Raw genomic sequence first — 12,728 nt, 5'->3', positions numbered from 1 at the left:
ATGAATCAGGTCCATTCCAGTTGGGTTTTTTTTTTTTTTTCTCATTAAAAAACTGTCTTCTGCAAATCAGGTTTTAGGCAAATGTACATGTGAGACTCTTTGCTCAAAGGGAAACAGCAGAAAAGACACAGCCTGCAGAAGGGTGAACGGACCGAGGACATATGCGGCCCTGTAATCGCTCTTGTAGACTCCTACGACAACTTCGAGGGAAGATGCTTTCATTCAGGCCCTGGCAAGCTTCCTAGCTTACACCTGTAAGACGGCATACCTAATTTCCAGCCCTTCAGCCTCCTCTGAGCCAGTTATACTCCTTCACCGCAGTGAATTGCCATCCGTAACAGAAGTCCCGCAAGCCAAAATGTACTTTAAGTGACATGTATGAGCCTGTTATCAATAGATATTCGAGCACTTCCCCCTCGAGCAAAATATGGGATGTCCTCCCTGCAAACCCAGGTGTGGTGAGCTCTTCTGAGCTAACAGAAGGATACAGTCCAGCTCCCTCCCCACCTCCACAGCTTGCCAGGCCGTACTTTAGTAACTCGCCTTTATTTTTTGTCCCCAAGCAGAAATTACTCCAAACGTGCTGCTGAAATGCTGCCGCTTCATCTGGTGAATGACTTTCTGCAAGTCCAAAATGCTGCTGGTTGCCCAACTCATTATTCACCAGACCTTTTTCTACTTGCCTCCCCAACTCCTTTTGCTCTGGACACAAAAAACAAAGCATAGTAATTTCAGTAGGACGTAAACACAGCCACATTGTAACAGCAGCATTTACATCCCTTTATACAGATGCCAGGTATACATATACCCCTATGCTAGAAGGTCCAGGAAATTAATTTTATTTTTAAGGGTTTCCCTCTGGTACCCATGAGAGTTTGCAGGGTCAGAGTGCTTCTACAGCAGGACTTGGTGAGAAGCACGGCGAGGCCCTCAGGTCAGCCGCAGTCAGACCACCTGGATACAACTTGGGGCATTTTCAGGTTAAATGCTGCAGGCGTCAGCTCACATGCTGTTTTCACATTCACGCATTGGACTTGATGACTATAAAATTATTGTCTTACGTTTTATCAGAGAACATGGGCTTGTGTGTGCTCGTGGATGCGTGTCACTCTACAAAATCTTTCTCATGCATGCTGTGGCTCCCATTTTAGCTCTCTTTCCTCTGTTATAAGAACACTACATTTTTTCAATGTCTAAGTACAACTCTCTACTCTCAACTACTCTACTATTTCACTCATAAAACTTCTTTAAGGACTCTTTGTTTCATTGTCATTTACAATGTAGAATAGCCACAGAAATATGTGTTAATGGGAGAAAAGGTGAGCAAGTAAAAGAGCAAAGGAGGAAAGAAATTCAGCAGTTTGGTGTTCCCTGGCACCTTAACTCCCCTGAACACATTAACTATCACAGAGAAACAAAAAGAAAATGCACTCAATCAACCTGCTACTTATTACCATTCTGGAGATTTCCAAATTGCTAGAGACTACGAAATCCATCTTCTGCTCAAAACACCTGCGGAGATAAATGGTGGGAGAAGATGCTGATGGTTCTAGCTACTCAAAGACTTCAGCTATTAAAATCATGTTCAGACTTTATACAGAAGCAAGAAACACCAGGCAATTTTTAAAATGTGAAGGGCGAATTTAGTCAATGTAATAAAGCCACTGTGATTTTTCTAGGGAGATAGATAACCAAGGACAGGCATCAGTCAGCTCATGAAGAAATTACAGTAGAGGGTAACTGATTAGATATCAGGTACGTTAGGTGCTGTGACCATTGTCTTATTCTGTGAGTTTCTGATTTAGTAACTTGGAAGCAGATTTTCACACATACAGGCCCGTGTCTCAGATAGCCCATCCCTATTTGAAAGCAATTCAGGTACCTCCTATAAAATCAGAGAGGGACAGCATATCCAGTGCCCCCAGGCAGGGACTACTGGGGAGAGAGATCAAAGAATGCTGTCAAACGTTTAGAGATAGAGGGTCAAAGAGGGGGAAGAAGGGGTTTTGCATACAAACTTCCGGCAATATTGCTCATATGTGGTCATCAGCTTTTGCAGGCGCTTTTAAATGGAAAAACTCTTCGTCCTAAACATGAAAATACAGCATTCAGTGTGAGGAAAAGGCTGCTGGACTTTAAATAGTAGTGCAATTAGGGGACCTACCTTCTATTCCCGGTGCTGTACTTGTGTATATTCATCTGATCAATATGGTTTATCTGTTATGATTGTAAATTCTTCAGGGCAGATTGTTTTATGCCATGTGCCAGTGGTATACATGGTTTTGTTGGAGGTGTAGAAGGCTTCAGAGGAGAGCACAATAGATCAAAGAAAGTAGAGGAAAGGGAAGAGATTAACAAAATAAAGGTGATCCCGTTGAGGTGAAGAGTCATAAACAACTCCTAAAACGTCATGTGTTTGCTTTATTTCAGTGTTTACATACTCCGAAAATGGAACAGAACACTTTGGAGAAGAACCAAAAAGTATACATTCCCCGGTATGGGCATAAATTTAGTGAGAATGCAATGGGAATGCGAAGTCATATAAAAGGCTTGTTTTTATGGATAACTGAGGACCTTGTAGGTCTGTTGGGGCATTAATCTGGAGAAGCATCGATATCTGACAGTCGTATTCTTATACCATTTCTGGACCACTGTTAGAAGCAATATACAGGACTGGATGGCTCTTTAATTTACCCATCATGGTCCCTTTTATGCTTTTCTGTTTATTAGAGATTGATATTGTGAACACAAAAGATCCAGTGGGCAGGCCATATCATTGCAATAGAACTGCAGTAATGTAAAAATCACAGATTTCATTTGGAAAATTACTTGGGGGTTAAGTGTTTTTTTTTCCTCCAGATTACCAGTGGAGAAAGGGAAGAGAGAGACCAGACAGTCTTCTCTGTGGGAAGCCCAGTGCAAGCAGCTTTCTGTTTAAGAAAGTGATTTTCCCACCCTGTTTTTTGACCTGTGCACTGCACAACTCTAGCTCCATCCATAACAAGGACTGTATAATAGACACCTTACATAAAGCCAATAATATACTACTGGGCTCATAAGAGTCGTACATTAACAGAAAGCAAAAGGCTGACTCATTTTTCAGATCTCACCCAAAAGACCAACTTGTGCAGATTTCTGCTGGTGTTCTTTGGAAGTCTGGAATTTGATCTTGGGGTTCAAAGAATCTTATTTCTAAATTAAGATGGTTACTGCCTTAATGGCTCGCAGTGTATCTGGGCCATAGTCCTCCAAGGTGTGAAAGCAGTGAGATGATTCTGGCTCATTTCTTGGAAGATCAGGCACTGGTTCCTCAGTCTCTAACAATGAACTGAATTCCTGTACAGCTCAGATAGATACTTACATTTTCTTTTTCTCTTTTTTCTTAAAGGGACCATTTTATAAAAGCACATTGCAAATGAACACCTATGTTGCCTTGTACAAATTTGTACCACAAGAAAATGAAGACTTGGAGATGAGGTAAAGCCCAAAAGTATTTATTAGTTGATTTGACCCATGTGAACTGAGGCTTATACGGCTGTATATGACTTCAAGGGAGGGAAGGTTCATTCTGGCATTTGTACTAAACATTTTTATAGAGGTATCCACTTGCAGATACAAAGATATTCTTATAGATAAAAAGCTGGTGACCAACTTTTTGGGGAAGGACACCATAGATAAAAAGTTTCAAAAACACTTATGTCACTTTAGGAGCAAGATGGCTTTCAAGTAGAAAATATTCAGTTTTCGGTTGCTTTGTTTTTTCAGCCAGAAGTGTGCAACTAGGAATTTGTCACCAGCTCTTATGTTAATGCTAAACATTCTACCAGTCCTGTTTGATTTTTCCCTCACATTCAGATTATGTCTGAGAAAAGAGAACAATGTCCAGCTGCTGGATGGCAGTGTTTTCACGTGAGAAAGGTGTATTCTGATCTTTGCAAAATAACCTTGTTGATTATAATTTTTAACACTTCCTTCCTCAATTCTGCATCAGTTGCTAGCACTGCAAGGTCTAATTCAAGCCCACTGAAGTGAAAGAACATCTTTTATTTTAGTGCAATTAGTTTGATTCATGCTACTCACATTTTGCATGTTCTTGCTAGAGCTCTTGTCATGAAATGTGTCAACTCTCTTCAAGGCATCCCCTACATCAAAACAATCATGCACATGCCACAGGATTTAGGGAATTGCCAGAGAAATGCCCCTCTCATCAGCACCTCCTTCACTGAAAGCCTTTTTCCTGTTCCCAGCTGTGCCTTCTCATTGCTCTGGAACTGATGAGTGGGATGTAAGGCAGAAATTAGAAGCATCCCTATCATTCTGCTTTGCTGGCATTTCCTAATCATTATTTTAGGAATGTCAGCTCTTCAGAAAATAACCACAGGCTATGGTGACCTTTAGTGCAACTTGCCAGCTACTCTGCTTGAGGGATTCCACATTGCATCCTGCTCCTTTAGAGGTGTATTCCAGCTTGCGCATTTGATTCACGAAGAGGAGCATTGCTCAGACAAGCCTGCACTGGACTATCATTCTCATCAAGACGTAACAATCCAGAAAGCACATCATTCTTCACAGTTCTCCTGTTCCTCATATTAGAGGAAAAAGCAACCTGTGGTCTGCAACCTGGACTGTCGTGACTAACAGGCTTTTTCCAGAGACACCAGCCAAGTTTTAGACTAGTGTTATTCAGCTGCAGCAGCGTTGTTTGTCCCATGGCCAGAAATTCAGTAATACACTGAATAACACTGTTTCTTATGGGATGCCAAGCAGCTAGTAATGCTGTTTGGTCACTGCAGAGCCAGGCAGGATTCAGCTCAGCTGCATGAATTTTCACTTAACATAGCTGAGTTGCTGGAGATGAATTCAGCATAGAAATGTTGTCAAGACTGACAAGCACTGTCCTGGGAACCCAAGTCAGGGACCAGCTGGACACTGATCAGCCCTAACATAATGAAGGCAAGTAGCAGGGAAAAGAGCTAAGCTGGGAAGAATTGTTAAGGGAGATTTCTGGAGACCTCAGCTCACCTCTGAGGGTCTGCAATGGGTGGCAGATTACTGCAGCAGAGAGGTGCCAGCCCTGATTTCAGCAGCAATTAGTACTTGCCACAACCTTGATTTGTTCCTCAACTGCAGGAGCAGCCAGTCAGATTTTCCAAAGCTCTGGCATAAGTAGGACATTCCACTAATATGCTGATTCTAAGACATGGCCTTATTTTACAATAAGTAAGTAGAGAGTCCTGGACACAAGCAACCCCAGATTTCAGACACTGCACTCAATAGCAGTAGCAATAGCAAGAGCAAACAATAGAATAGGAGTAGAGTAGAGTAGAGTAGAGTAGAGTAGAGTAGAGTAGAGTAGAGTAGGATAGGATAGAATAGAATAGAATAGAATAGAATAGAATAGAATAGAATAGAATAGAATAGAATAGAATAGAATAGAAGTAAAATAGTTGGAAGGGACCTACAATGATCATCAGTGGTTGCCTGGACACTTCAGGGCTCATGAGTGCCTATCTTGCCACCTACTGAAATCTAGAGCACTGATATAGAGCAGACAACTTATCCAGAGTTGTGATTTACGGAAGAAAAAAGATGAGACCTGAGAGTGATTTCAACCAGTAGTAAACTGGTAAACACCGAGCAGGTTGCCCATTTTCAGGGATTAGCAGCCTAAGTCTAGGCAGCAAAAGTAACACAGGTCCAGCTGGGACTTCTATTTCTGAATCCTTTTCAGAGATTAGAGACATCTACGTTAGTCGTGTGCTAAAACATATCAAAAAGCAAAATCTGCAGGTCTTGCATCTAAAAATGTCAGTGCTCAGACCACTGACATGGAGAGACTTTAGGTTCAGTTGCCATCTTTCTTTGACAGCCAAATAAATTTACATTTTCTAAGTTATTTTTCTGACCAGCAGGCTGAAGGGTATTTGGAGGATGGGTCTCTCTAAACCCTTCTTTTTGGAAGTGTTCTTCCTTGCAGTGTAAGGGCTCCAATGGTGTTACAGCCTATTCACTCTGAAGTGGCAAGGTCGGCTCCCACAAAAACTCTTTAAGTCTTTTATATTAAATATTAACTAGAATAAGGGACTCAGATGTTCTGTCCCATAGAAGAAATCTTTTACCACTGGGATACTAAGTTGTCCTTTTTCTCTAGCTTCCTTTCTCACCTCAGCACATTTAATTATTCCAAACACATTAAAACAGCTTCCTGAGGAGGGCTCGGGGAAAAACCTACCCTGATGTCCTATTGATAGCGCCTGTCTGTGAAAGCTGGAAAACTGGTTCAGATCGCGCAGTGTTAGAAGACTAAATGCTTGTTTCTCCCGTTGTCAGCAGCAATGATAACCACTGGGCAAGTGGACCACAGAGGCCCACCGCCACCCCGACCTCCAGGACAGGTCCGCACCTTCTATGCATGCTCTGACAGAGCCCATTAATTTGGACCTCTTATTCATCGCATGCTCCAGATGCATTTGCAAGCACTTGTGCTGATACCTCAGCAATCCAGTGAGCCTAACAGGGAATGCAAGGAAAGCTGAATAATTAGGGGTCAACCGTTGAGGAAAATTTTTCACCATCAGCCATTGGAATAATCTCCCCAGGGAAGTGATGGATTCCCCAACATTGGACACCTTTAAGATTCAGCTGGACAGGGTGCTGCGCCATCTTGTCTAGACCATGATTTTTCCAAGAAAGGTTGGACCAGATGATCTTTGAGGTCCCTTCCAACCTGGTATTCTGTGATTCATTTTATTCAGATGAAAGAAATGCCTCTTATCAAGCAGACAGAGTTTTCTGAGGTTAATCCGTTTGGAAATGGGCTGCCACTTACTTTCTACAATGCAACACTATTATAATTACATAATAACTTTGATGAAGTGCCACCAATGGGGGTAAGGAGGTCAAATAACTGTTCAACTACCTGTATAAAATCAGCTCAGCACATTTTGCTATTAGCATTTCCAGCCAAATTATTCTCCTAGCTCTGCTTTGGAACTAGTCAGCTGGATGCTGATACTTAGCAATTACAACCCTGCACCACACATTATAAAGGTAAATATGTCCCATTCAAATAAAAAAAAACAACATTCCTGGGCAGAATTATATCCCTGCTGACTAATTGCCTTTGTCAGTTAAATAGAACTATTTTCCTGCTGCCTTCTTTCTGCAATCACAGCTTGAAAACACAGATGATAAAGTGGTGTGTCCCAACAATGTGAAATGTCTTGAAGTAACAAGATAATGCCTGTAACAAATAGGTACCGTATTTTAAACAGTTTCTTATTAAACAGGAAGCAAAAAAACCCAGTTCACAGATGTTGTCTCAAAATAAAGATCTAACCCAAATATACAGAGACTTTCTTTCTACATTACTGAGTATGATTTAAGAAAACTGTGCTGCCTTATTGAGTCTACCGACAGTGCATGCTCAGACAAAATGACCAAGGAAGGACCACCTTCCTATTAGAAGGTAATTGTGGAAGCTGATGCAGCGTAATAATTAAGAGTCATTTTAATCTACTTTTCCTCTTCTAACGACAGGCCAGGGGATATGATCACTCTTCTGGAAGACTCCAATGAAGACTGGTGGAAGGTATGTGCTAATTATTTTATATCTATCTGTTTTCTTTCCAAAGGGAAAAATAAGTTATTTTCAATACTGAACTTGTATTAAAGCTACTAGTGTTAATGACTTTCTTCCATCAATATGTTTTCTCCACAGGGGAAGATTGACGACAGAACTGGATTTTTTCCTGCTAACTTCGTTCAAAGAGTGCAACACGATGAGAAGATTTACAGGTGTATCAGGACATTCATCGGTTGCAAGGAACAGGGACAGATAACTCTGAAAGAGAACCAGGTAAGTTCCCCTGTGCCAGATCCCCACCGGACCTAAGTGCCCGGCAGTCTGGTCAATGACTGGAGGAAAAGTTGTGCAAGATGAGCACAGGCAGATGTTGTTCACTGCAATTTTGCTACAACTTTTATTATCTGTATGGTAATAGTGTCTAGTAGCCAGTTAAGAGCAGTGTTGGTCTTGTACAAATGCATACCCCCTGCCTAACATAGCCTAAATTTTCAGTCTCACAGATGTTCATAAAGATAATTTACATATTATGCACTCTCTTACTGACTTCAGAGGGACAGCTTGACGAACACACATTCTTAGTGGTAGACCTTGTGTGCCTGAAAAATGGACTGGTTTTCTCCTCACTGTTAGAGATAATCTAATAAAAGACAGTGGCTCCCTCCCCAGACCTTACCTTACCTAAAGATCCAAACACAGATCATTGTTTTGGCTTCTGCAGGAACAGAGTTGAGACAGCACCAAACCAACCCGTAAATCTTAAGTTTAACTCTTATTCACCAGTTGCAAAGTATCTTTAATCATTAAATGCTTGTGTCACCACTTACACACCCTCTCTACAGGCTGTAATCTATTCTAAACTAGAAGTGCTGCTGTGAGTTCAAGTACACCACGTACAGTGAGTCCATTGTGTACTCTCACAGTCCCCCTGTGTACGCTCAGCAGCTCCTTCTGCTTTGCGTCATTCAGGTGGGTTCACAAGGCGAAAGCCATGGCTGCCATTATGGGGTGTGTCTATGATCTGAATTTAAATGTGATTTTAAATTTTTACCAGACATTTAATACATCAGTCTGATGATTCTGGGGCATAAATAATACCAGTGTGGTATTTTGGCTTGTTGAGGTAAAGTGAGAGAACGATAGGGCTCAAAACCTACATTAAGGGACGGTGGGGTTTGCGGCATAAGCTCACATAAACAGGAGGATGGCTGACTAAGAGCGACACACAGCCTGGGTTCTCCGACACCTGCATGAAATAGAAAGCTAGATTTTTCTCATTGCATCTTGTGACGCCTAATGTTCTTCCACCTCATTAGGTATTTCTTTTTCTTTGGCAACTGATGTCACATCACCAGGAATTGTTTGCCTTACAGTGCCTGGACAGCCACTGATTTTAATAAAGTAGAGGAGAAGTCAGCATCAGGGTGGTCTTCGGGGCCATAGGTTTTTCCACACAGAACTTCTGTAACACTTCACTGGTGGATAAGGTTAACTTGTACCTTTGCTGCCTGCAGCATAGCAAAACATGCAACTGCTAACAGTCCTTGGGTATGCACAGCTTTTTAAAAGAAGGCATGGCAATACAGTAACCTGAATAGATTTTAACAGCCCCTATGCACATAGTACATCGGGCAGCCCTGAAGCTGCTAGAAAGAGAGAAGGTGGTTAATTTTATTCTACCCAGCACCTCTTTTGATTGTTTACATATGTGCACACAGAGGGAAAAAGATTATCAAAGCAAAGCAGAAAGAGAGGTTTTTGCACCTTTGTGCTCTACTATAAGCAATGCACAGGGGCAAAGCTTGGGTAAGTGGTAGCGTGGGAACATGGCGTGCCAGCATGAGGGAATGGTCAAGGTCCGAGTCCCTTCTCGTCAATGGGCATACCGGATCCTCTCTGATAGTGTGGTTGCTGCTGCAAACAGTGACGGCCCGGTTTCTTCTCTCACAAAACCACAGTTTCCAAGTGGGCAGGTTTGGCAGCTTCATCTAAACACCAGGACTTCCTATTGTCCCTATTTCATAACAGGCTCACAGGGCAGCTTGCAGTCACGAGCTCGTCATCGCCTCTGGTAGGGCAGGAGGTACAGAAAGGGATGAATCCATCCTGTCTGTCTGCTACTTCCTCTTTTTTTAGCAAACTTATTCACCCCATCTCAAACTTGCGCAGATGCTGAGGCTGAATGTGAATGCAGTCCTCACTCCTCATGGGAGAGGCTTCAGAGGAGGATATAAATATTTTCTGTAAAACAGGGAGCAGAGATCAGACTGAACAAACAAATACAGGAATGCAGAGAAGGGCGAGGAAGGGAGTGGAGCCAACAGATCCCGCTCCAGCCTCGCACAAATTACACAAAAAGGGGACGTTGAAGTAACTTCAAGGCCATTTTGAGCAATTTCCAGGTGGAACAGTCACAGTGAGGCCACGGACACTGATCTGTTTCTCCCTGTCTCCCCAAACAGGGTTTGAGCTCCCGATAATAGCCCCCAGTGAGAGCTGGCAGCCTGCACAGGGCCAGCATGTAGCAGCAGCACAGGGACAGGAGCACAAGGACTGTCCCCTGAACCCAGCCTGCAGGCCGTGTGCCTGCCATGGAGATCACTGCCTGAATGGCATAATTTTATTTTATTTTTAGCAAAACAGCTTTGCCTTCATTGTCGAACAACTCTTATTGTGAAAAACGTTTTAATTGTTATTGGGAATTTTTTACTTTAAAATTTTATTTTATATTTCCAAAGTCAAATGTCTGTCTTCTTTCTTCAGCTGTTTCTCTGATTTTCTGTCCTTCATTTCCCTCTTGTTTTCCATGTGAAGCAGAGAGATGGGTGCAATAAGGAAGGCATAAAAAGAAAAAATGTCATCTGTATGGGACTTCTGGGAAAAGTTTGGCAGAATTCTTTTTTTTTTTCCCCCTCTGTTTGGGGATTTCTGTGGGCTATAACCAGCCATTTTAGCTGTCTCTGGCACGGTGTCCAGATTGATGTGAGCACAATATATGTACTACATACAAAGCACTGGCTTGCTCCAGATTAGCAAGAAGGGGAGATTTTTCATTACTACCAATTCCTGTCAAGTCTCGCTTTAGCTAGAAAAACTCATTAAGTGGTCTAATAAATTCCTGTGACTACAGTATGGCAAATTGTCTCCACTTTATACTGTTAATTCACTGGGTCAGTTTCTGCAGGGTCTAATAAGAGTCCAGAACCATTCTGACAATGAAGGCAAGGATGATATGCTAACAGGAAAACTTATCTAGTGACAGTAATATGAATTTTCAGTATAGTGCTTGATACCATCCACAGTTTATACTGCACGTCTCTATCCCCTTTGTGCCTTATATGGATGTTCCCAGGCAAAGAGTCCATTCTTGTAAGGCAAAAGGCAATATATTTACAGGAAGAAAGCCACAGGAATACTTTAAGAAAAGCCATTTCAGGGTAAGAAAAGCCATTTCGGGCTAAGAAAAGCCGTTTCAGGCAAGCAAAGATATTTTCAAAGTTTGAAGCACGGGCACAGGGGGTGAGGTCTTTCTCTGGAATCACCTGCCAGTTTCATGCCCTGAGAATAACATTTTGAGTTTCAGCTTCATGCAAACCTTCCTGGCAAACCTAATACTCAAGGAGAGGACTGAGAGAAAAACAACACAATTTGCTCACCCATCTTGAGCAATAAGCACAAGCTAGTCTTCAGAAAGGATCCCTTGAAAATTTCATTATGAAATATGAAACCCAGCCTGGGGGAGGAAAAGTGTACTGCTTCAGAGACATCACCATCTTGGAGTTTAGGGTTCACTGACAGATTTGTGGGTCCTGAAATAAATTCAGAAGATGACTGGGCACCACAGGGCTCAATCAGGAATCTGTGGGCGGGAGGCAGACTTAGACCCTGACATCAATAAAGCAAGATTATTAACAGGGAAACCAAAACCAGCCAATTTCTGTGGCTTTCCACTCTTTTAAGCTGTTTCACACACAATACTGAGTGCATAATTTCCAACTCTGATTGATTGTACCATCACTTAGATATATAAATTTCTCTCCAGCCTGTAACTTCTGCTCTAGCGTACTCAAATTCATTACCACACATTATACAAATGCTTCTTTGCATGACTACAGGCTCTGATTTGAACACTTTTCACAAAAGAAAAAGTTACCATTTTGAAAAGATATATCTAATATATCATCAATGTTTGGAAAAACATCTCTTAAAATGCCTCTAACATTTTTGGTCATGCTTATGTTTAAAGAAGTCATAATAATCTATTGTTTGAATGCCTGGTTTTACTCCTCTTATAATATCTTACTTAAATAAAGGAAATAACTTCTTTAAAAAAAAACTACTCACACCCTTCACTGGCAGCCTCTTCCGATGTCTACAGTCATACTAATGCAAGCCACTTTAGAGCTGGGCTTTTTGTGATTAAATAACACAATTGATTTTAAATTGCACAAGTGATCTTGTGCAATAGAAATGACCCCAAACCACGACATTTGTGACAAGACTAGCAATCAGAATGCCTCATCCAAGTATGCACTGTGAGTTTACATAAAGGTCAGTGCAACAGATCTATTTTGCGATAGATGTGTTTTATAAATGCCATCAATGTAAGCTAGCCCTGTCACAGAAAGCGTCTCCCAGCCAACTGCTGTGGTGACGGCAAATAGGCCACTGCTGTTGTGATGGCCACAACCTCTGAACCAGGGCTGTCATTGCTGTCCCCTTGGCACCACAGCTCAGGGGACAGACTTCCCTTCTACACCAACACCCAGTCACAAATTTCAAAAAGAGTGACTTCTAGGCACCTGTACATTAGCAGCTACGTGCAGGTTTGATCCAGCCGCTCCAAGAGAGCCTGGGAATGGGCTTAAACACATCCATGAGGTTAGGCGCAACAAGGCAGGATTGCAGCCCAGGTCTCCAGCCCCAGGGGATGCCCCTGGCTTGGGTCTTCTTATGATTAATCAGGATGCATTGTTGCTACCCAGCTTTTCATCTCCTTGCCTAGGAATTACTTTATGTCCCCACATTTTACATCCTGGGATAATCTAAAAGGAGCTGAGCTTCTAAGAGCTGCCTTGGAAAATCAGTTGCATCACGGTGCCTTGTGCCTTCAGACTGAATCACGCAGAACACAAACCCAGTG

General features: G+C 42.1%; 1 protein-coding gene across 2 annotated transcripts in view; it reads left to right on the top strand.

Annotated features, from left to right (window-relative positions):
- STAC (SH3 and cysteine rich domain) overlaps positions 1 to 12,728 on the top strand; it is a gene marked incomplete at its 3' end in the record, with an annotated part of 73,905 nt that overhangs the window by 57,023 nt on the left and 4,154 nt on the right. Inside the window, exons 7-10 of one of the 2 annotated variants that reach the window (XM_082015131.1) lie at positions 2,431 to 2,495; positions 3,389 to 3,477; positions 7,540 to 7,591; positions 7,721 to 7,858. In XM_082015131.1, the coding sequence (XP_081871257.1) occupies positions 2,431 to 2,495; positions 3,389 to 3,477; positions 7,540 to 7,591; positions 7,721 to 7,858 (344 nt within the window). Of the gene's footprint in view, positions 1 to 2,430; positions 2,496 to 3,382; positions 3,478 to 7,539; positions 7,592 to 7,720; positions 7,859 to 12,728 lie in introns of both variants that reach the window. The other variant, XM_082015130.1, reaches the window with a different exon arrangement.

Source organism: Phaethon aethereus (genome assembly GCF_964289735.1).
Source record: "Phaethon aethereus genome assembly, chromosome: 2".
Taxonomy (NCBI): domain Eukaryota; kingdom Metazoa; phylum Chordata; class Aves; order Phaethontiformes; family Phaethontidae; genus Phaethon; species Phaethon aethereus.
This window is presented reverse-complemented; position numbering and strand designations above follow the sequence as displayed.